The sequence below is a fragment of the Rhinopithecus bieti genome, unplaced genomic scaffold (genome assembly GCF_001698545.2).
Source record: "Rhinopithecus bieti isolate Rb0 unplaced genomic scaffold, ASM169854v2 scaffold_15131, whole genome shotgun sequence".
NCBI lineage: Eukaryota > Metazoa > Chordata > Mammalia > Primates > Cercopithecidae > Rhinopithecus > Rhinopithecus bieti.
Window position 1 is genome coordinate 65436 of NW_016808003.1, and position 25445 is coordinate 90880.

General features: G+C 44.1%; 1 protein-coding gene across 5 annotated transcripts in view; it reads left to right on the forward strand.

The window, feature by feature from the left end:
- Nucleotides 1-7312: 7312 nt before the first annotated feature.
- Nucleotides 7313-25445, forward strand: part of MAP7D2 (MAP7 domain containing 2) — a 116514-nt gene continuing 98381 nt past the window's right edge. For all 5 annotated transcript variants that reach the window (XM_017884946.1, XM_017884950.1, XM_017884947.1 and 2 more), the window contains exon 1: nt 7313-7607. In XM_017884946.1, coding sequence (XP_017740435.1) covers nt 7481-7607 — 127 coding nt within the window. In that variant the 5' untranslated portion in view covers nt 7313-7480. The remainder of the gene's footprint in view (nt 7608-25445) is intronic.

Below are 25445 nucleotides of genomic sequence, written 5' to 3' on the forward strand. Positions count from 1 at the left end.
TCCTTATTTAGTTTTAGTGGTCAACTCTAATAAAATGAAACTAGGGCTGAGCTAGTTAACCCTCACTAGCCAAACTGAAATTGTATGCAACATTAAAAGAAGAGATCCATCATGTAGCTTGTGACACTTTTATTTTATTAGTCACCGGGGAACTTTTCAGTGATGAAAATACACAGGGCAATAAACCTTCACATGGCTTCAAAAGGAAAACAAATCTTCTCTAATCTGCTCTTACTGTAATTTCCTAAGTGTACACCAAACTCTGGATTTAAAGATCTGAGGTACTATAGAACATTAAGTTGAGGAATAGAAATTAAGAGTACATATTCATGGTTTATATTTCTTATTCTATGGAGTTCCTGAACACATCTAGGTGGAATGCATCTGAGACTAAGGGCTGGTTTTTAATACTCATCCTCATAAGAAACCAGCCTTGAAGAATTAACAATTGTCTTCATCGGTATTCTAAACCTCCTAAGATATTTAGGCTTCTGTACATAAAAGTGTTTTTGCTAAATTTACAGTATGTATAGATCCTTTCGTATTATTTTACTAAGAATGTTTGAACTTGGCATATTTGATATAGTTCCTGGTAGAAATAGCACAGCTCAAACATTAGTTTTTCTACTTGCCTCCTCTAACACATGTGGTTTGTCTGGAGAGTTTCTAAAAATTCAGCTGTAACCCCAGTTCATATATTTGCTGGTGATTGTTCTTGCTGAGGTAAATCTCGAATCATAGTGATTAAAATAGTTGGGGTAAAGTTGTAGCTTATATGCAATACTACTTGGAGGAATTCTTCTAATTTGTATTTAATGTGGAAATTGTATAGTTTCATTGATTTAATCATAAATAATGGAAATGGTCTTTAAGCAGTTTTATTTTTCATTTTTTTGCTTATACACTGATTCCTATAATACAGTGCTATAAGCTATGCACAGAAAGAAAATAAAACATTTGAAATCCAAGAATAATGGTTCTTACTGCTAAGAGGGAGTAATAGTTATTACTAATGATTTTGATGGGGTTGCATTTTGATGCAATGTTATTCCACTTGCAGTTAGAATATGAATATGTTTTATCACTAATGCGGCTGAATAACCAAACCAAACATTTGTGTAAAAAAAAAAAAATGCCAAGATTTCATTGTTTGTTGAACATTAAGCATCTAGCCCCTAAAGAGACCGCTTCTTACCGAGCCTGTAAACTATGCATGATGGAAATTCTTGTATTTTATTGAGGAATGGCTGTTGGTTTACTCACCACATCTGTGGAATCATGGCTATAAATGTTTGCTTACAAACTCTTTGTGACTTGTAATTTAACTTAATCTCATCTAATGTAAATATTAGATTATGATGTTCAGTAACATCTTTCATAGGTATAAACTGCTGTCATTATTGATTTCAGAGTAACTCTGAGTAATCAAATAGGTACAAGCATGTTTTGAGTAAAATAGCTAGATTTATACTTTACTTGTATTGTATACAGACTTAACAACAACCAGAATTGACTGGATTAACAGTTAAAGTGTCAGAATGAAAGCGAGGTTTTTTTAATGTTACCTGACTGTCGTAAAGATGAAAATGATTTGTATTGGTATGAAATGCTTATTTTTATTCTACTTATTAAGGGTAAGTTTTATTTATACTCTTTGGACTCCCATAAACTTTTGCACACTGCTTTGTGTTTTTGGTTTACCCTAAACTACCATCCTTTTATCTTTGCTTTTTTTCTTCCTATTCAGAAAAGAGCAAAATGTGAAAAGACACTAGACTCTCAGGTATAGAGTGAACTGAGCAGTTTGGAGGATGTATTGGACTTTGTCCTCTCTTATTCCACCCTCCCAGCCCTGAAAGTTGCTAGGTACTTGTGAGGCAATGTACTGGAGAGGGGAGAGCATGGATCCTGGGGTCAAAGGGACTTTGCCCCCACCCTTACTTGGCCCTCTACCTGCAGGTGACCACTGGCACATTCTCCTGCTTGTCTCAGCTTCAGGTTCTTCACCTCTAAGATGGGGATGATGAAAACAGTACCTGTCATGCAGAGTTATTGGGAGGATTGATAATTTAGATGTTTATACATGTAATGTACTTAGAGCAGTGTCTGCCTCTTTTCACTTGATATCCAGTACTATGTAAGATAGAGGATGCATGTCTTCTATATTCTGTATTTCCCATTTCTTTTGCGTGCAGTCTTTGATTCGTACAATAGAAGGAACACGTAGAATGTATATTTGTACATTCATGTCAACAGAGTATTTAAAATTGCTACCAAGCTCATTTAATTCGATATAAGACTAACAGATGAAGTCTCTCATTTGCTTGAAGATATTTTACAAAATACCAACTGCTCTATATTTCTTTAGAGAAAGATTATAGTTACTAATATTGATACCTCTGATAATATTTTATTCTTAAATCTTCAGTGATCCCTTTTACTATAGATTCATGACAGCTAATAAGTACTAACTGACTTAGAGGTGTCCTTTCCCATCATATGGAATGATGTAAAGAAATCAGATACAAACTACTGCAATTAGAAAATAAAATATGAACAACTTTCAACAATGTATACAATTGATTCTTTTCGAACTGTTTATAACATTTTTAACTATTCATGTGATTCTCTTCCAAAATTTGCTATTTTAAAAGTTAATTGTGATGTATAAGGAAAAGGTATACCTTGTTTTATTTTGTCTGTTTTGGTTGGTTGTTCTAAATGAATCCACTTAGCCATATTCCAGATATGGGGTTGCATTTCCTCAGCAAGTGAATTTGTCACAGATCTGTGCTGAAGAAGGCATTTTGTAATGGTAAGTCAATTCAGCAGAGTGACTTCAGATTGCCAAAGTCACATTCAACAGACCTTACTTTATACGATGCAGAGACCTATAGGTGAAGTAAATACTTACACTTCTGGCCGACTTGCTCACTTTTAAAAGCCCAGTCTGTACTGCCATTCCAATCCATTGTTTTGTTCAGTTCACAACTTGATGTTGGTAGATCAGAAAGTAGGGACAAAATCTGAGTCAAGTCCCATTGCTGATTTCTGTGCTGTCTGATACAAAATTAGCTGGACTTGGCAGATTTGACAACATTTAATACATATTTATGATTTTAAACCTGTCTGAGGAATCTAACAATGGGATTTTTTTTTGTTGTTTTTTTCTTGAGACGGAGTCTAACTCTTTTGCCCAGGCTGGAGTGCAGTGGTGCAATCTCAGTTCACTGCAACCTCTGCCTCCCAGGTTCGAGAGATTCTCCCTCCTCAGCCTCCTGAGTAGCTGGGATTACAGGCGCCTGCCACCACACCTGGCTAATTTTTGTATTTTTGGTAGAGACAGGGTTTCACAATGTTGGCAAGACTGGTTTCCAACTCCTGACCTCAAGTGATCCGCCTGCCTCGGCCTCCAAAAGTGCTAGGATTACAGATGTAAGCTAATGCACTCAGCCATTCTTTCATTAATTCATTTAGAGACAGGGTCTTGCTCTGTTGCCCAGGGTGAATGCAATGACACCATATCACAGCTCACTGCAGCATCAACCTCCCTGGCTCAAGTGATCCTCCTACCTCAGCCTCCCAAGCAATGGGGACTACAGGTGTGCACCACCATGCTGGAATGTTTTGTTTTTATTTTTTAGAGATGGGGTCTCACAATTTTGTCCAGGCTGGTCTCCAACACCTGGATGCAAGTGCTCCTCCTACCTTGGCCTCCCAAAGTGCTGATATTACAGGTGTAAGACACTATGCCCGGCCAAAAATCTCTTTTTTGAGACGGAGTTTTGCTCTTGTTGCCTAGGTTGGAGTGCAATGGCGCGATCTCAGCTCTCTGCAACCTCGGCCTCCCGGGTTCAAGCAATTCTCCTGCCTCAGCCTCCCGAGTAGCTATGATTACAGGCATGCGCCAGCATGCCCAGCTAACTGTATTTTTAGTAGAGACGGGGTTTCCCCATGTTGGTCAGGCTGGTCTCAACTTCCGACCACAGGTGATCTCCCCTCCTTGGCCTCTCAAAGTGCTGGAACTACAGGGGTGAGCCACCGCGCCCGGCCATACTAAAGATTTTTGTAGGAAGTTAGTGTAGTGGGAAAAGCCCGGGAAACTCGAAAGTCATTTTCTTTCAAAGCTTAAATATAAATTACATTATTGGACAGTCTGTCATAATGTTATGAAAATGTCAGTTTTCTCCAAATTAACCTCTGACTTTAATATAATTACATGTAGTATTACGGCAGGCCTTGGTGGGAGATTGCAAAAACATCCTAAAGTATATTCATTTGGAAATACTGAATTTCAAAGAATTCTAAAAACACTGCCAAGAAGGAATTCAACAGGTAAGTTGCACCCTAAGCCATAGTAGTAAATAATAGATGCAGTAACAGAAAGATCAGAATGGATAGCTCAGAATCTAGCTCACCTACTATGGGAATTAGATATTTGATTTTTTTTAAAGTGGCTTCACAAATTACTAGGGAAAGGATAGGTAAGCAGGTAGTGCTGACCAAACTACACTTCGGAGAGAAAAGTGGATTTGGATCTTTACCTCACACTAGTATAGAAAAATTGCTTGAGAGTAAAGCATTTTTTACTTTTTTTTTCTTCTTTTTTTACTATAAGCATGAGGGCAATGGGTAGTATCTTGGGACTAGGGAAGTTTGTATTAAGACTTCTTAAAATGCAAACCATAAGGTGAAAAATTTATGGATTTTATCACTTTGTAACCATCATGAGATCAGATCAAGCAAGAACCATCAATGGATGCTAAATCTAGAGAGAAGTTTTGACGAAGAGTAAGTACCTGTATAAACTTAAAGTGCCTTCCCACAGAGTGCTTATTGCAAGAGGAAAACTACCTCTACGGTGGAGGAACAGCCAATGGAGAGAAAATTATTGTATCCATGTTAAACTTACTTAAGTTGATAATTAAGTCTAGTATGTGTAATAGAGCATAATCTTAGGAAATACACATGGAAGTACTTGTAACTTACTCTCAAAACAATTGATTAAAAATAGGGCAATATTATAAATGGAGTAAACATGTTAATAGGATTTTGTCATAAAAATTAAGGAAAATTGTACAAATCTTAAAAAGCTTAGTTGGCTAGGATAAAATATTTGCAACATTTAAACCGGAAATTATCTAGAATACAAGAAACTCCTGGAAATCAACCAGAGTAGCCCAGTGGAAAGGTGGGCAAGGATTGAACAAGCAATTTACAGAAGGGTAAACCAGATAGAATGGCTAATCGTTTTGTGTAGATCTTGAGAACAGTGCCAAGCAAGGAAAAACAAATAGAATGATAGCTTTTATGCAGTATCATTTATATACATTTAAAATACATGCATATCTTCACAACAGTATTTCAGAATTGCAGCTGCAAAGATATCAGAGGAGGTGTTTATAATTAGGGAGAAGAATGGAAAGTAAAAAGACCCCAAAAATAGAATAAAAGTAGAGAGGGATGCTACACACACATGTCCATGAGCTCAAGAGTTGGATGAATTAAACTCACCAAAGGTCCCTAAGATAAAGAAGGAGAAAGGGACAGCTCCCACGCTCTTATTTGGCTTAATCTCTGTGTTCAGTTTTCATGACAGCTCAGGGTACCAGCCCCAACCTGCTCACTCTCCTACTCATTTATGTTTAAACTTTGCTGGCTTTCTCACCACACTCAAACCCTACTCCCGGCACACGTTTGGGCGTGTCAGGAACACGTTCACAATTTTTTTTTGTGCCACAAAGGGACTGTTACCCAGCTTTGGCCAAGAGTAAAGGTGCCCATTCCTGAGTTTCAGCTTCACATTAGAAAAAAATTAGGTATAATTAAGAGACCATAAAATTCACCCGCTTAAAATGTACGATTCAATAGTTTTTAGTATACTTAGTTATGCACTCACCATAATCCTAGAACATTTTCATCCAAAAAAGAAAACCTGTACCCATTATTCAGCTTCATTTTTAATCGTGCGTATCTCCCCCCAGGGGTGGTAATAAAACGTTCAGGCTCGTCACCTTCCAACAAGAAAAACGTGCAGCCTGGGGCTCCATGGGAACGGGTTATCACTTGGCAGGCCTGGGTAAACAGGAAGCTTGAGCTGGCCCTGCCAAGATGTCTTTTTCAATGGTTTTGAAAAGATAGTAAATGTGCATGGCAGTGGTAAAAGTGCCTACTTGGGAAGCAACACGTTTAGCAGTTTCTTGTGTGTCTTCTCGGAGAGATCCTCCCCACAGAGGTTTTTTGTTTTGTTTTGCTTTTGAGACAAGGTCTCTGTTGCTCAGGCTGGAGTGCAGTGACGTGATCATGGCTCACTGCAGCCTCAACCTCCCAGCCTCAAGCGATCCTCCCGCCTCAGCCTCCCGAGTTACCTGGGACCACAGAAGCGTCGCCATGCCCAGCTAATTTTTAAAATTTTTTTGTAGAGACGGGGATCTCTCCTTAGCTCAATCCGCCCGCATCAGCCTCCCAAAGTGTTGGGATTACAGGCGTGAGCCACCATGCCCGGCCTCATGGAGGTTTCAGTCAGCATTATTTACGCCTCAGAAGAGGAAACAAATTGGCTGCGGAGTGGGGTGTGGTTGAAAAGCCTAGGTCGGCCTACGGCGCGTGCCGCTGCCTTTTCGTTGAAGGTCGACTCCAATAACCTGCTGCTGTCCCTCTCTGGGTGACTGCACGCTGAGGGTGGGGCGTCACTAAACACTGATTACCCGTGCGCCTCGAAAACTGGAACCTAACTGTGCTTGGAGGGTGGGTCCTCCGGCGTCTGCACGGGTGGCACTGGCCCAACTGGCACCCACCTGTGGGCCTAGCCAGAAATTGTTTCCAAGGCTGCATTGCTGAGTTTGCATGCAGACACCCAGTGTGTGTAAACGTGTGCGTACTGAGTGAGCATGTATGTGCGCGTTGTGTGCTCTGTGTTCACATTGTGTGAGGATGTGTGCACGGTGTGTGAGAAACTGCACCCCACATCTATACATGCTTTGAGTGTGTATCTGCACTGTGTGAGAAGGTGCATTTATGCTGGGTGTGCACGTTGTGTGTGCATGTTGCATGTAAGCATCGTATGAAGAATTGTGTGCGTACGCACGCCTTCTGTGTGTGCACTGTGTACAGCAGTGTGTAAGGACGTGTGCACGCCCGTACGCGCTGTGTGAGGACTGTTGTGCATATTGCATGCACACGCTATGCGCGCTCGACGTGTGAGAACCGGTGCGCATATCGCACAAGCACGCCTTGCGTGCGCCGTGCGTGAGAACCGGTGCGCCTATCGCACGTGCACGCCCTGCGTGCGCCGTGCGTGGAACCGGTACGCCTATCGCACGTGCACGCCCTGCGTGCGCTCTGCGTGGGAACCGGTGCGCTTATCGCACGTGCACGCCCTGCGCGCGCGCTGCGTGAGGACGCGTGCGCATGCGGACGCGCGCGGGTTCGGTGCGGCGCGGCGGGCTTGGCAGTGCGCCTGTGCGGCCGGCGTATTCCGATGGAGCGCGGCGGCGGCTTCGGGACGGGATACCGGCCTGAGGGGACTGCGCGGGGAACCTCTCTCCCAGGGAAGATCGCAGAACCCAGAACGGTGCGGACCTCTCAACCCAACTACAGGCCTCAAGGTATCATCTCCAGAGTGTGGCGGGCGCCCGAGGGCTTCGGGTTCCTGTGGGGGTTGGGGGGGCGAGCCCGACGGCCCAGGGCAACGGTCCTCGAGCGTGGGGGGAAGGGGCACGGCGCAGAGCTGAGATGAATGCCCTTTCCCGGGCCCGGGATCGTCCGGACGTGCATGCAAGGGCCGCACCCCTCTCTGTGCGAGTGGCGGGGTTCTTTCTTGGGGCGACCTGGGTGAGTGGGTACACATGGGGGGTGGCTTAGGGTGGGCGGCAGGTGTGTTTGGGATGGAGGTGCCTGAGGGGGTGCTGGGGGTCCAGTCCTCGTCCTCGAGGAGCAGCCGGCATGGGGGTCGTTAGGGTAAACCGAGCGGGCTTCTGGGGTTGCCCCGGCCTCCGCGCGCCCTGCGTTCTGGGAAACGCGCGCGAGCGCCGCTGCAGCCCACGGGGAAGGTGGCCCAGCTTCGCGCCTCTTGGCGTTCCCAGGGGGCAAAATCGGCGTGTCACCCGTTGGCAGAGGCAGATTAGCCTGGGCGGCCAGGCGTCTGCCCAGGACCAGGTGCTCCTCCCGCCCGGATGCGTTCCCTGTGGTCTCGGGTACGCTGCTCAGGTGACCCGGCCGCGGCCCCCTCTCGAGGCAACGGGGCAAACAAGGTTCTCAGCCCTCGAGACTGCAGATACTGGAAGCCATGGAGGGCTGGTCCCTGGCTGCCCAGAAGCCAGCGAGGCAGCGGGGGAGACTGTGAGGACATTTGGCAGGATTTTAGATAAGCAGGTCTGATGCTAACGTTCTGTAAAGTGGTTGCAGGTAGTGCGGGGGTGTAAGCAGCATGGAAACCGATTTCATGCTGTTTTCCTGAAACACATTTTTTCTTTATTTTAGTTAATAATGGAGGCTATTTTAAAACATTTTTTACTGCGGTCTAACATGCATTAAAAAAACCGCACAAAACTTTGATTCGATGAATTATCACATAGTGAAGATGGGAGTATTTTATATATGATGGGCCAAGAAAAGCGAAATAAATCAAAAAGAAATGTTCTCTAAAAATATGCTTTTCACGGGGTTGGTGGGGGCGAGGGTATTTTCTGAATTGCGGCCTTCAGCTTGCCATCATTCCCATAGAAGGGAGGAGATAGCTTAAATCATTTCCAGTTTGTGTTTTTTCATTATGCTTTTTTAAAGCGAATTCATTAACTGCTCACAGGATAACGTTATAACTACCTTTGAAATGTTGCCTTTTGTTTTTAATCCTTTTTGCCTTGAAACACTCAAGCTGCATCTGCTTTTAGGGGGAAGAACCTGAAACTACCCACCAGAACGGCACCCTCCGCTGGCAGAGCCGACCTGGTGTATAATGCGCATTGGAAAAGGGAGAGGTTGTTTCAGTTTGCATTTTTATTTGGGTTGAGAGCTTAAATAATAGTTTATTTCGATGTTTTTGTTGTACTCATGAGAGGTGAGAGGGGCGGTACGATTGGGCCCTTCCATTGTATCTTGGATTTTTATTCGAATAAAGGGGATTTTTTTTTTTTTAAATGCGAAACAAAATTTAGGGAAGGGGGAGGAGGTACTTTTGCGGGGAGATTCTTAATAAGTTCTGTTTGGAAACTATTGTAGAATCATTTAATGCACTCTTCTGATACTAAGATTAGCTTAAACTATCTTCCTTCGTTTGGAATTGGAAAATTGTAGAAAAACATGCTGTGTAAAGGTTTAAAATGTGAAATAAACACCTATGTGCATTTAAGGTTGGTATGTTCAATTTAGGTGCCAGGTGATACCACGATTTGTTCTTTGGGGGAGTTAGCAAGGCCGGGTACTTAAAGTCTCCTTAGAAAAATTATGATTTTGAGGTTTTATAATAATCTGTCCTGGATACTGATCATTCTTGGTTACCCAGGCCTTTAGCATTTGGGACCCATTCCTAATGAGACTTAACCTGCTTTTCTAGAGAGTCAGCCATTGTTCCTAAGCTTGGGCTGGGTGCTGTGAAGGCTGCAAGACAGAAAGACCTGAGATGTTTAGGCTGTTCAACAATTTTGTGTTGCACAGTTGGGGGATATGAGTTGGCAAGTGGTTTTCCTGGGAGCTGTTGTAAAAGACAGCAGGGAAATACCACTGGTGGTTTCGTCTAGCAACAGGTTCTTCCGATATTGAAATCCTGTGCATGTTCCCATTACCCCCCAGTGATGCCTTCTTTTTTTCCTTTTAAATACCTCTGAATAGAAATTACCAAATCTGTTCATTTTAGTGCTTGTCTGATACACATAGTATAACAAATAAGCAAGTGCTTGTTTCAGTCTGCTTAAAAACCTTTAACCAGCAGATAGAATCACCAGATCTCTACCATAACGTCGGACAGCATCACTGTCACACAGACCCTGTGTCCCCCTCAGACTGAAATACTCCCTTCTCCCATTTTTCCTTCAGGAATTCGCTTCCTCTAGGTTCTCTCAGTCAGAATTAATGAACTTCCTTCTGTCTGTGCCTGCAGTACCTCCAGCCAAGCACTCTTCCTCTGCCTATATTATATTAACCTTCATGCTCCTCTAGGCAGATGCTCATTGGGTATCTACTGTATGCCGGACTCTGCTGGCCATTGCTGTTACTAAAGCTGAGTAGATTGAGGTCCAGACTGCCTGGGTATGAATGTCACCACTCTCTTCTTACTGTGTAATTTTGGGGAAGTTATTTGACATCTGTGAGCTTCAGTTTTCTCCCGTTTAAAATGGGCTTTAGAAGCAGTTGTGAAGTATATCACACTTGCTGGATGCAGTGGCTGACCTGTAATCCCAGCATTTTGGGAGGCTGAGGCAGAAGGATCGATTGAGCCTAGGAGTTCAAGACCAGCCAGGGCAACAAAGTGAGACCCTATCTCTAGAAAAAAAAAAAACAGTTGGGTGTAGTGGCACATGCCTGTAATCCCAGCTACTCAGGAGACTGAGGTGGGAGGATCACTTGAGCCCTGGAGGTTGAGGCTGCAATGAGCCATGATGGCCACTGCACACCAGCCTGGGCAAAAGAGTGAGACTCTTGTTACACACACACACACACACACACACACACACACAAACACAAATAAGGGGGCGGGAGTTGCTGAAGAACAATGCTGGGACACAGAGTCTTGAGGATGAAGGAATTAATGTCTGTAAAGCAGGCCTGACGCACAAGTACTCAAGCTGGTGCATTTCCTCTATTGGATCATTAGCTTGAGAGCAAGGCCTGGGTCCAGGTTATAGGTACCTCTCTCAGTGCTGCCTGGTGCAGGAGGTGACTGTATCGTCATCCTACCCCTCCTTAGGGTTTTTGTGTACAGTAGGTCTCTGACCATTGTTTCCCAATCGCATCATGCTGGGAGCAGATACGCTGGGTTGAGTGCTCATAAATCACTGATGAGTTGTAGTAAAGAAATGTGTTGGTGGAGAAGTTTGAGATAATGGAACTGTAAAGCATGTTTCTTGAGGCCCATTGAGTTTTCCGGTGCATTCTACAGATAAATACTGTTATTTAAATTATTTTTTATTTTTTATTTTAATAGCTTTTGGGGTACAAGTGGTTTTGGGTTACATGGATGAATTGTATAGTGGTGAAATCTCAGTTTATTGTATCCCAGTCACCTGAGTAGTGTACATTATTTACTGAATTAAACTCCTTTGCCCCTTGTTCCCTAGGAAGGAGGGAATTGCTTTGCTGTAAGATGGCATTTCTTCATGTCCTTCCATCTGCATATCTTCATCCCCTGCCCTGGAGAATGAGAATGTAGAGGTACAAACTGGAAGTTCAGGATAACCTGCCTCAGGGGTTCACAGTAGGGTGGGGGGCCGGACACGATGGCTCATGCCTGTAATCACAGCACTTTGATTTTTCTTTTCTTTCTTTCAAATCCTTTCTTTTCTTTCTTTCTTTTTAAATGAAGTCTCACTCTGTTGTCCAGGCTGGAGTGCAGTGGCGCAGTCTCGGCTCACTGCAACTTCTGCGCCACCATGCCTGGGATCCCGGCACTTTGGGAGGCCAAGGCAGGTGGATCACTTGAGGTCAGGAGTTTGAGACCAGTCTGGCCAACATGGTGAAACCCTATCTCTACTGAAAATACAAACATTAGCTGGGCCCGGTGGCACACGCTTGTAATCCTAGCTACTTGGGAGGCTGAGGCATAGTATCGCTTGAACCCAGGAAGCAGAGGGTGCAGTGAGCTGACATCGTGCCACTGTACTCCAGCCTGGGTGATAGAGCAGGACTCTGTCTCGAAAGAAAAACAAAATAGGGTGGGGCCCAGAGACAGAGAGTAGATGGTTATTGGAGGCTGGGAAGGGGAGTGGGGGGTGGGAGGGAGGTAGGGATGGTTAATGGGTATAAAAAAATAGAATGAATTAATAAGACCTAGTATTTGATAGCACAACAGGGTAATTATAGTCAATAGTAATTTAATTGTACATTTAAAAATAACTAATAGTATGATTGGATTGTTTGTAACACAAAGGATAAATGGTTGAGGGGGATGGCTAACCCATTTTGCATGATGTGATTATTTCACATTGCATGCCTGTACCAAAACATCTCATGTACCCCAGAAATATATGCACCTGCTACCTACTATGTAGCCACAAAAATTAAAAATTGTAAAATAAAAAAGAAAAGTAGGGTGGGCCCGAGTAGCAAAGGTGTTGGGTCCCCAAGAAATCGGAGTTCTTCATCCTTTTTCAAAGTTGTGTTTAAAACCATTCTTGAACGCTTTAATCCTAAAATTGTTCAGATCGCCGGGCACGGTGGCTCACACCTGTAATTCCAGCACTTTGGTAGGCCAAGGCGGGTGGATCACAAGGTCAGGAGTTCAAGACCAGGCTGGCCAAGATGGTAAACCCCCATCTCTACTAAAATACAAAAATTAGCCAGGTGTGGTGGCAGGCACCTATAATCCCAGCTACTCGGGAGGCCAAGGCAGGGACTTGCTTGAACCCGGGAGGCGGAGGTTGCAGTGAGCCAAGATTGCACCACTGCACTCTAGCCCGGGAGACAGAGTGAGACTCCCATCTAAAAACAAAACAAAAAACCAAAAAGCTGTTCAGATAAGGAAGAACAAGAGAACAAGTTGAGTTTGTGCCTCTAGAGTCTCTTTGGTAGTGGGAAGGACCACAAACTTCCTACAAAGTTGTATTTGGTTTGTGGCTCCTGGCTTTATTTACTGATGGCAGCATAGGACTTGGATTTAGCAAGACCTTCAGGGCAAACTGCTGAAAGTCTTTGTGATTTCCCTTCTGATGTCCTAGCCATGGTGACATAGCTGCTCAGAGTCTGTCATGTCTAACCCTGCTTCTTCTCCAACGTGAAAGGATGTTTTCCTCTCTTTCAGGGGCTCCATCTTCTGCAGTGGCTAGTGTTTTGAAAGAACACTTTGTCTTCTTGTAGTAATTACATTGATTGACTTATAAAACAGAAGGATTCACAAGGTTGATTTGGGTAGGGGAGAGATGGAGATTTCTGGGGGCTGTTGGTAAATATCCTGGTGGGTCTTGTTGAGAGGATTTAATGAGATATATTGGCTGGTGATACAATGATACTGCCTGGTGTTAGGGGGCTGTTCATGTGCTAAGTTGGCTCTGGCAGCAGTTCCAGGATTTGAAAACTTCCCATGGCCCTGCCCTCCAGCCTCTTTTGAAAGGAATTTCACCAGAAGAAGGAAGAGGGGGTGGTAGAGGGCAGCTGCCCTTAGGGAGGGAGTATCCACTGTCCACCTCACATCTGAGTTGGCCACATTTAAATGTGGAGTTTACTGTCTTGGCATCTGAGGCTCTGGGACTGACTAGGCCTTGGGATCCCGTCTCATCTGCCTCTGAGGTCAGTCTGAATGCAAGCCCTGATCTGCTTTTCTGTTGGGAAGCTTTGTTTTCCTCTTGCCTAGAACTTTTTTCTGTTTTTAAAAGCCTCGTGATTAGCAGAGTTTGGGTTGTCATTTAAGTGAAAGGAAAACAGGTATGAGTGAGCCACATGCATGCAAAGCATTTGAGGGAACAGCAATCATGCCAAATGTCTGAGATCCTTGGAATGACAGGGTCTGTCCCCAGGGCTTCTAGCTTCTGACCGGTGCTGGGTTCGTTCACCACCTAAAAAGACTTGCTTTTCCTCTCAGTGCCAAATAGGTTGGTGCCTTGCAGTCCCCAGGCAACCCTTTGGAATGTTCCTTGCTCCTTTGTCATCTCACCCTCTTCATCCCTCCCACCCTCTGTGTTTCTGTAATAAAAGCTTTATGGCTGGTCGTGGTGGTTCACACCTGTAATCCTAGCACTGCAGGAGGCCGAGGCCCACAGATAGCTTGCACTCAGGAGTTCAAGAGCAGCCTGGGCAACTTGGCCAAACACTGCCTCCATAAAAAAATACAGAAAATTAGCTGGGCCTGGTGGCACATACCTATAGTCTCAACTGCTTTAGGGGCTGAGGTGGGAAGATTGCTTGAGCCCATGGGGTCGAGGCTGCAGTGAGCTGAGATTATGCCACTTCACTCCAGCCTGGGTGACAAAGTGAGAGCCTGACTCAAAAATAAAAATAAACAGCTTTATCATCTCTATAAAATTCATATGCCATATATTCTACCCATATAAAATATACAAATCAATGGTTTTTAGTATATTCACAGAGTTGTGCAGCCATCACCACAATCAATTTTAGAACATGTTCACCACCCCACAAAGAATCCCCATATTCATTAACATTCTTCATTCTCTTGGCCTCACAACCACTGATCTGTCTATATAGAGACCTCGAGACTTCTGCCGGGACAGTCTTTAGCCTTTGGTGCAGACACGCGTTGCAATTGCCTAGAAGTCTGTGGGTGGGTCTTCATGCATTAGAGGTTTAGAAACCAGTATTCTGCATACTCTGTCCTTCAGGTCCAAGATGCGCTTTTACCCTGAAGCCTTGCCTTTTCACCTCCTGTGCATTCCCACTCCGCAGGGCCTGCAAAGCGCTCAGAACCTGAATGTAACATACATAGCAGTCTGCAGTTATAATATACTGCACATGTTCATTTTAGCTTCCCAGACAGTAATGGCCACTAATTTTTGAGCACTTTTGTGCCAAGTATCAGTATAAGCACTTATACATTATTTTACTTTCATCCTCACAATCACTTTATATTCTTTTTGTCATTTCAGAGACATTTCAGTTGTCTATTATCGTGTAACAAACCACTCAAAAACTTATTTCTCATAGTTCTAGGGGTTGCCTCGGCTCATTGGAGAAGTTCTGCTGCTCAATTTGGGGTCACCTGAAGTCACTCATGCTGGTACAGTCTACTGGTCTGCTGGGAGCTCAGTTGGACTTGAAATGTCCAAGATGGTCTCTCATTGTCCGGGTACCTAATCACAGGGGGTCTGTCCTGGACTTTCTAACAGTGTGGCTGCTGTGCTTTGAATGAGGAAGCAAAAGTTGCCAGTTCTCTTAAGGCCTGCATTTAGAAGTCCCAGAATGTCATTTTTGCTGTGTTCAGTGGTCAAAGCTTAGTCCCAAGGCCAGCCTAGATTCAAGGGGAGAGGAAATAGACTCCACCTCTTGATGTGAGGACAGCATGCACCTACTGGGAAAGGAGAAATTGTTAGTAGCCCTTTTGGAGAATATCTTCTGTAATAGGTAAGTACAGTCGTTCCTTGGTATCCATTGGGGATTGGTTCCAGCACCTTTCCAGGACACCAAAAATCAAGGATACCCAAGTCCCTGATATAAAATGGTATAGTATTTGCATGTAACCTATGCACATCCTCCCTTATACTTTTTTTTTTTGAGACAGAGTCTCACTTTGTCACCCAGGCTGGAGTACAGTGGCACGATCTCAGCTCACTGCAGCCTTGACCTCCCAGGTTCAAGCAATCCTCCCACCTCAGCCCCTCCAAGGAGCTGGGACTACAGGCATACACCACTATGTATGGCTCATTTTTGTTTTGGTTTTGGTTTGAGACAGAGTCTCACTCTGTCACCCAGGCTGGAGTGCAGTGGCACGATCTCTGCTCTCTGCAACCTCTTGCTTCCTGGGTTCAAGTGATTCTCCTGCCTCAGCCTCCCAAGTAGCCGGGACTACAGGCACGCACTACCACACTTGGTTAATTTTTTTGTATTTTTAGTAGAGATCGGGTTTCACCATGTTGGCCAGGCTGGTCTTGAACTCCTGACCTCAAGTGATCTGCCCACCTTGGCGTCCCAAAGTGCTGGGATTACAGGCGTGAACCACCGTGCCCCTCCCTCCCTTACACTTTAAATCATCTCTGGGTTACTGATAATACCTAATAAATGTCAATGCTATGTAAATAGTTGCTATACTGTGTTGTTTTGGGAATAATGACCAAAAAAAAAAAGTCTGTACATGTTCAGTACAGGTGCAACCATCCATTTTATTTTATCTGAATATCTGAATATTTCTTTCTTTCTTTTTTCTTTTTAAGATGGAGTCTCTGTTGCCCAGGCTGGAGTGCGGTGGCACAATCTCAGCTCGCTGCAACCCACTGCCTCCTGTGTTCAAGCGATTCTCCTACCTTTGCCTCCCAAGTAGCTGAGATTACAGGCGCCTGCCACCACAACCGGCTAATTTTTGTATTTCTGGTAGAGACGGGGTTTCACCATGTTAGCCAGGCTGGTCTTGAACTCCTGACCTCAGGTGATCCACCTCCCAAAGTGCTGGGATTACAGGCATGAGCCACCACGCCCAGCCTTAATCTGAGTATTTTTAGTCTGTGGTTGGTTGAATCCTTGGATATGGAACCCTTGAATACAGAGGATTGATTATATGTTTTAATTAAGAAAGGTTATGTATTCAGCCAGAGGTGAGAGATTAAAAAAAGAAGAAAGGTTAAGATATTTGCCCAATGGCACACAGTAAGTGGCAAACCAGGCCTCACACCCAAGTGTGTTTGACTTCAGAGCTGAGGAAATTTTTTTTTTTTTTTGAAATGGAGTCTCGCTCTGTTGCCCAGGCTGGAGTGCAGTGGCATGATCTTGGCTCACTGCAACCTCTGCCTCCCGGGTTCAAGCGATTCTTCTGCCTCAGCCTCTTGAGTAGCTGGGACTACAGGTGTGTACTACCATGCCTGGCTAATTTTTGTATTTTTAGTAAAGATGGGGTTTTACCATGTTGGCCAGGCTGGTCTCAAACTCCTGGCCTTGTGGTCCACCTGCCTTGGCCTCCTCAAGTGCTGGGATTACAGGCATGAGCCACCACGACTGGCCCAGAGCTGAGAATTTTTAACCTCCTGTGCCACTGTGCCTCCACGGATGGATAATAAACTCCTTTTGCGCGTGAGCTGTGTCTCCCACATCTGCTATACCCCTCTGAGGATCTAGCTCAGTACTCTCTAGCCACATATTACAAAGATCTTGTATGTCTTTTACTTAGTATACAGTTGTTTTTCTCCCCAAAGGTGATGGGGATCTCATTTCTTAGAATTTACAGCAAAAGTATTATTAAAATGCTTAGAGGAAGAGAAGTTCCATTTAATGGAATTTCCTAGTTGACCAGGAATGAACCCCCTATCCTCCCTGTGCCCACCATTATTGTTAAGGATCTGAAGATATCCTTAATTGGCTTCCTGCCTTAGGACACTGTGTTGGGTGTGCTTGAGGCTCTTGCTGTAACTCCGGTCATTGCTCTAGAAGGACCCTGGAAGATTCTCTGATACTCTAGGCTAGTGTGTCTCAAACTAACTGTAAAGGAGCAGTTTTTTTGTTTGTTTTGTTGTTGTTGTTTTGTTTTTGTTTTGTAAATTTCCAATCTGCTGTTGACCAATACCTTGGTAAAACACAGTAAAGAAAATTATATGAAAGACATGGAAAATACAAGTCCCAATTTTTAAATAGCAGGTTAGGTTAAATATTAGATTTAAAGAGCTCATTAAGTAACAAAATATTCTGTCCAGTTGCTGTAAATGTTTCTAAATGCATGCTCTCAGCGAGGTGCAGTGGCTCACACCTGCAATCCCAGCACTTTGGGAGGCTAAGGCAGGCAGATGACATGAGGTCAGGAGTTCAAGACCAGCCTGGGCAATATGGCAAAACCCCATCTCTACTAAAAATACAAAAATTAGCCGGGTGTGGTGGTGCATGCCTGTAGTCCCAGCTAAAGTGGAGGCATGAGAATCGCTTGAACCGGGGAGGCGGAAGTTGCAGTGAGGTGAGATGGCGCCACGGTACTCCAGCCTGGGCGACAGAGTGAGACTCTGTCTAAAAAAAAAAAAAAAAAAAGAAGCATGCTCTCAATGTATGCCTTTATTCTTTATTGCAGACTGATAATGATTAATAAAGAGATTGTGCTCCCTCCCCACAGCCCCATCAAGGTTAGGCTGCTCAGGGTTTCCTGAAAAAAGAAAAAAAAAAACTAAAAAAGAGAGACTAGCACCTGTCCACAGGACACACTTTGAATAGCTCTGCTCTGGGCCAGCATTTCCCAAAGGGTGTAGTACATAAGACGGTTTTAGATTGCATGTGGACAAACCTATCTTTTAACTTTAGGTTAATAGGTCTGTTGATTCTTCAGTTTATTTCAAAACTACAACTAGTACATCACACTATAGTTTCTGAATATTTTCGAAATGAGTAAAAGTGAAAAAAATACAGAAACTAAGCAAAATAAGTCAATTTAAAGAAAAGACTATCCACTGGGCCTGGTGTCTAGGAAAAAAATTTTAAAAGAAAAGAGCAAATAATAGAAGTCAGTGGTGGCTAATACAAATAGGATGCTAGCCACATATGTAATCTTAATTTTTCTAGTGGACACATTAAAAAAAAAGAAAAACAGGCGAAATTAATATAATACAGCTTATTTAGCCTAGTATATTCCAAAATATTGTCTTTCAGCATGTAATTAATTAATTAATTTTGGGGGGTGCGGGAAACAGAGTCTCTGTCTATCCCCCAGGCTGGAGTGCAGTGGCGTGATCTCGGCTCACTGCAACTTCTACCTTCCCGGTTCAAACGGTTCTTATGCCTTAGCCCCCCAAGTAGCTGGAATCATAGGCACGTGACACCACGCCTAGCTAATTTTTGTATTTTTAATAGAGACAGGGTTTCACCATGTTGGCCAGGCTGGTCTCGAACTCCTGACCTCAAGTGATCCACCTGCCTTGGCCTCCCAAAGTGCTGGGATTACAGGTTTGAGCCACCGCGCCCAGCCCCTTCATCCTCTTATATACCAAGTTCTCTCCCTTAACCACACTTTGCTTCCTGAAAGTAGGTAAAATTTGGCAAAACAAACAACCAACCCTGGCTTCCCCTGTGTGAAACTAGGTCCTTCACAGTCCTCTCCAGGGATGAGCATTCCTTCTCTCTCTGCTCAGAGAACCAGACAGCACATTAGATTTCATCATCTTCCCCACCGCCCTCTGCTGTGGGCTACCCCGAGCCTGCCGCCCTTGCTGTCAGTACTAAACCTCCAAAGTTCATCAGCTCTGTGTGTAGTCCGTTTTTTTTTTTTTTTTTTCTCTGTGTGTAGTCCTTTTTTTTTCTTTGTAGAGGCAGGGTTTCGCTCTGTTGCCCAGGTTGGAGTGCAGTGCTGCCATCACAGCTCACTGCAGCCCCAACCTCTTAGGCTCAAGCGATCCTCCCACCTCAGCTCCCAAGTAGCCAGGACCACAGTGAGTGCCACCATGCCTGGATCATTTTTGAATTTTTTTTTTTTTAAGAGACAGGTCTCATGCTGGGATTACAGGCATGAGCCACCTCACCTAGCCTCAGCATGTAATTAATATTAAGCATTATTAATGAGATACTTGGCATTCTTTGCAGCAAGTCTTTGAAATTCCGTGTGTATTTTACACTTCTGGTGTGTCTCCATTTGGACTGTTTGCGTTTCACGTGCTCAATAGCCAGCTGTGGCTGGTGGCTACTGTATTGGACTGCACTGACCTAGAACATTTCCGTCGCGCAGGGAGTTTTGTGGTCTACATTGAGTCTCATGGTGACTTAAGTATTCAGTGTGATGACTATGCTGTCAAGTATGGTGTGAAGCACAGTATGTGTGCTGTGGTAGTGAGTCCAGCTTGGATCTCTTCTGCATGGATGTAGAGGAAATGGAAACACACTTTGATGAAATGGGCTCCCTGATATGAGGCAAAGCAGGCCCGGATCCCCAGGCTTTCAAAGGGATAACCTGATTTTGCTTTCCCCAGCCTGGGTGAAGGGAGTGCACCGAGGCTGTGACTAGTGGGTCCTCACACAGATCATTGTCTTGGGGACCTGATAGACTGTGGAAAGGGGATGGACTTGGCTTTATGGGAATTATTAAGCTGTTATCGAGGAAAAGTGCTAAGGTTTGAATGTCCATTCCAAAACTCATGTCAAAATCGCCATTGTGATGGCATTAAGAGATGGGACCTTTAAGAAGTGAGTAGGCCATGGGGCTCTGCCCTCATGAATGGATTATTGTTGAAAGTGGATTCGGTTTGGCCCCCATTTGCTCTCTCTATCATGGGCTTGCTTGCCCTTCTGCCATGTTTTGATGCAGGAAGAAGGCCCTCACCAGATGCCAAGCAGATGCTGACACCACCAGCATCCAGAATTGTAAGCCAAGTAAATTTCTGTTTGTTATAAGTTACCCAGTCTGTGGTATTCTGTTATAGCCACTGAAAACAGACTAAGACAGAAAGCATAGTATTGAAAACATGGAACCATAACTGTGGGAGGAGAGAGCTGTGTTAGCCAGCTTAGGATCTCCTGGGTTTGGTGTTGGGGTCGGGATAAGGAATCCCTGCTGCTGGGTAGGGTATGCTGAGTTGGGATTCTATGGGCTCTGTGAGGTTAGATCTGGTCATCTCCCCTAGCTGGTGTCATGTCTTCCTAGTGCCTTGTCCACAGAAGCCACTTGCTGATTCTGACCAACAGGTACTGAATGACTGGTAGGACAGATGCCCTAACTCTGGGAACCACACTGTTAAACAGGAAAGTTCCAGTGTATCTGGGCTGGTTGTGCCTCCATCTTTCTAGGTTTGATGTGAAAGAGCTACCATTAGTTACAGATGGCTTTAGTGGACTGATTACCTAGCACCTGCTTCAGGGCCTGCAGGATGAGCCCCTTCCCAGACCAGCCTGTCTCCTTCCTGAGCAGTTGGTCTGTCTTCACCATTGGACACTGATTCCTTCAGAGTTGACTCTTGGTTTAGCAACTCAACCAGTGTAGTACTCTGGTTGCTATGGTAGATGTATGGGATTAACTTCCTTTTCAGCTCCATTTTTTATCCCTACCCTTGTTTTTCTCTTTCTCTCCTACTTTCTGTATTTATTTCTACTGTATTTTGTATAAGCAGTCTTAATCCTTTCTGGAAGGAGGGAGGGAGGGCAGGAAATGTCTTTGCAACTGGAGTCTCACCAGGCACCTGCAGCCCTTTATTAAGCACCTGCAGCCCTTTATTAAGCAGTGCTCTATGTCCCTGTTTCAGAACAACACCTTAAAATGTGCTATTAACTTGAAGTAACCATCTGAATCGTAAACTGGACAAAACCGAATTCTCCTGCTGGGCTTATTCTTAAAAACAGCCTCCCATGGGGTTCGTGTATGTTCTCTTTCTTCAGTACCTAGCACATTTTCAGCACTACACTTACCAGAGGGAAAGTGTATTGTTCATGGGGATAGCATCACCTCTTAGCAGGTTTTGCTCTTTTTTACTCTATTAATTGTATTTGTTTAGTTTTCTTGATCACCAGTCAGGGGTGACAATGGGTGGTGAAATATTGTGACAGCCTTCAGTGGAAACTTTCCTTGCACCTGGGTAATTTTTTCCCCCAGTGGAGATATGTGTTATGAATAAAATTTAGCATTGATCATTTTCATTAGCTAGGTAATAAATATTTTAAGCAGTTGTAGTTGTGTCTACAGACCAAAACTCTTTTAAAAAATCACTAATTCTAGGCTGGGCATGGTGGCTCATGCCTGTAATCCCAGCACTTTGGGAGCCCGAGGCGGGTGGATCACCTGAGGTCAGGAGTTCGAGACCAGCCTGGCCAACATGGTGAAACCCCTCTCCACTAAAATACAAAATTAGCCAGGTGTGGTAGCGCACACCTGTAATCCCAGCTACTTGGGAGGCTGAAGCAGGAGAATCGCTTGAACCTGGGAGACGGAGGTTGCATTGAACTGAGATTGCGCCACTGTACTCTAGCCTGGGTGACATAGTGAGACTCCATCTCAAAAAAAAAATAATAAATAAAAATAAATTATGAATTTTAATTGCCATTTTCTTACTGGCAAAAACATGTTCCTGCTCTCTGAGCCTTTTTCCTCTCCTCACGCCACACTAGAATTTCCACTTGCTTGATTTTAGTTTTGTCAGTTCACAAAGTTTCTTCTGAAAGATAATTGCTGCTGGCTTTTTTTTTTTTTTTTTTTGTTTTGCGAGAAAGAGTCTAGCTCTGTTTGCCCAGGGCCCTGGAGTGGCAGTGGCCGATCTCAGCTCAGGCTAAGCTTCGGCTCTCGGGTTTCACGTCATTCTCACTGGGCCTCAGCCTCCCGAGGTCGTCGGCTGGGATACAGGTGCGCTGCCAGCCACGCGCCGGCTAAGTTTTGTGTATTTTTTTAGTAGCAAAGCGGAGTCTTTTGCACCGTGGCTTTAACGCAGGAGGTCTCGATCTCCTGACGCTCGTGATCTGCCGTTCTCAGGCCTCCAAAGTGCTGGGATTACAGGCTTGAGGGCACCGTGCCCGGCCCTGGCTTCCTCTTAATAGTCCCCCATTGAGCTTACGGATATCCTAATCATCTGGGGATGAGATTAACGCCTTTTATAACAGAACAATTAAGTGAGAAAATGGACTGCTTCATATAGCTTAGGTTCAACTTTAATTTGGCTCCTAGTGTGTGTTTTAGTTCTGTTTCAACCGAGCGGCCCAAGGGTTCTCAGTACCTTTCTACTTGGGAGAGTTGAATGTCCTTTGTGATACATAGTTTTATCTTTACCGCTTAAAATCAAAAGGATTATTTACACTTTGGCATGTAAAGATTATATCAGAGCGAACAGCTCTTAATTCAAGCAGAGATAAGACACGCAAGGTACAACACTGTCCAATAGAACTTTCTGTGATATTAGAAATGTTCTAGGTCTGAACCGTTTCATATGATGGCCACTAGCCACATGTGGCTGTTGAGCACTGAGAAACTGAGTTTTTAATTGTTTCTAAATTTTAAAAGATTAAATTTGTATCAGCGCATATAGTAGTAGCTTCTGTATTGGACTGTATAATTAACTAGATGTTGACTAACATCGACAGATTAGAATCAGGAATGAGGAATGAGTTGAATGAGTTTCAGATCTCAAACAAGTTACTTCAAAGCCATCTATTCTTGGTTTCTCCTGTACAGGCTTTGGTATTTGGCACTTGTCATTCAACCACTCTCAGATGCTGGTAGGCCACCAAGAACAGAACCAGCAGTTAGCTCCTTGACACTGTATCAGGTCTGTAGGACAATGATTGAACTCGTAGACAAGACTTGTTCCTGGCTCTGTGGTGGCCCTGGAGTGCCCACAGTCAGCCAACCCTCTCTGTCCCTCTCTCAACTTTTCAACCTGGCACAACTGAAAAGTAAAAACTGGAGCCAGGGTCTTTGGTTTCACAACTTGATTGGAGAAACCAGATTGACTTAAAAGCCGTTACCAAACCATTAGATAAAACCAGTAGCTAGCTATACAGGATTTGGGTGAGCTGTGGGCAGAGCTTTTCCGGCAAAAGGTTGGCAGGGACCTCAACCACACCCTAGGCCAGAGAACCCCATGGCAGGAAGTGAGGTTGGTGGGGGCATTGGATGCCTCTGCTGAGTTAATCATGTTCCCTATTCTCTAGCAAGTACTCGGTAAAATGGATAAGTCTAAGCTCTTTCATTCTAGCTTGCTCCTTACAAACCGTGGCCTCAGACATTGGCCCCTAGAACTCAGTTGCTTGTCTGTACAATGAGATTGTACACAAAGTGATCTTACTGGTGCGTTCCAACTCTGAGATGCTGTGATCCTCCACAGCTGGCCTAGGAAGCAGAGGGAAGTGTATAGCTGCTATCCACCCTTCTTGTTAGTGGGATCACCAGCCACATAGCTTAGAATGACCCCCCTATTACAGCCAAACCTGAGGATTTTGCCTCCTTTATCTCTCATGACCGCATCCCCATGGCCAGTGCTTTGGGTCAGACTCTGTCATCTAGAGCCTCACCAGTATCAGAAGAACCTTAGGGATCTCTGTCCCTCTGTCCAGGTCACCCTCCCTGTCATGGATCCATCATGTCATTCTCTTGCTTTAATCTCCTCTGACTCTTGCCTAGCACTTCTTGAAGAGTGTATTCTAAACTGCTGTTGGAGTTTTCAGGCATGTTGGAATGGGGCTCCCATTTACCCCTCTACCCCCATCCCTCTGGCCTGTGACCACTCCTGCTCAGAATGTTCAGCACACTTTTCACCTGACTGCTAGTGTACGTGCTGTTCTCTTTGCCTGGAATTCTTTTCCTCTCTGCGTCTGCCATCTTCATTCCTGTCTACGCTGTTCATCTTTCAGTACCTGGCTCACACCTCACCTCCTCCCTGAAGCCTTCCCCAACCACACACACTTTTGGTGATTTTTTCCCTTCTTATTCATTTTCCATTACAGCATTGATTATGAAAATGTAGATAAATCATGTGCAAATAAAACTGGGATTGGCACTTGGAAACTAAAGTACACGAATCTTAAGTGCACAGTCTGATGAATTTTTATGTATACAACCATGTAACCCACACCCAGATCAAGATGTTAAATATTTCCAGTACCCAGAAAGCTCCTTCATGCCTCCTCCTAGTCAATACTTCTCTCAAAGGTAACCACTAGTCTCACCTCTTTTCACTATAGATTTGCTTCACTTATTCTTAAATTGTATTAAAATAGATTCATTTAGGAGATACTTTTTTATTGTGATAAAATGTATGTAACATAAAATTTACCATTTTAGCAATTTTTAAGTGTACAGTTCCTTGGCATTAAGTACATTCATGTTGTTGTGCAGCCGCCACCACCATCCATCTCCAGACCTTTTTCATCAAGTATATCCTTTTTTGTGTCTGTTTTTTTTTTTTTCCCACTTGACATTATGTCTGCAAGATTCACCTATGTTATTATAGGTACCATTGGTTCATTTCTTTTTATTTCTGAGTAGTAGTACTTTGTGTGACTATACCACAATTTGTTTTATCAATTGTTTTATCAATTCTCTTGCAGATGGACATTTTTTTTTCCAGTTTTTTATTCTTTTGACTAAAACTGCTGTGAACATTATGCTTATGCAGATACCTTGATGCCCGTACATTTCTGTTGGGTACATACCTAGAAGTGGAATGGGATCTGAAATGTTACTTCATAGATTCCATATAAAGAGTGTTTGTAACCTCCTGAATCAAAACATAAGTTCCATTCTGTGAGATAAAATGACACATCACAAAGCATTTTCACAGATAGCTTGTTTCTAGTTTTTATCGCTTGATATTTGATTTTTTCTTGTAGGCCTCAATGGGCTCAGAAATGTCACCTCGTAGATTCTACAAAAAGAGTGTTTCCAACATGGTAAATCAAAACACAGGTTCCGACCGGGCGCGGTGGCTCAAGCCTGTAATCCCAGCACTTTGGGAGGCCGAGACGGGCGGATCATGAGGTCAGGAGATCGAGACCATCCTGGCTAACACGGTGAAACCCCGTCTCTACTAAAAAAATACAAAAAACTAGCCGGGCGAGGTGGCGGGCGCCTGTAGTCCCAGCTACTCCGGAGGCTGAGGCCGGAGAATGGCGTAAACCCAGGGGGCGGAGCTTGCAGTGAGCTGAGATCCGGCCACTGCACTCCAGCCTGGGCGACAGAGCGAGACTCCGTCTCT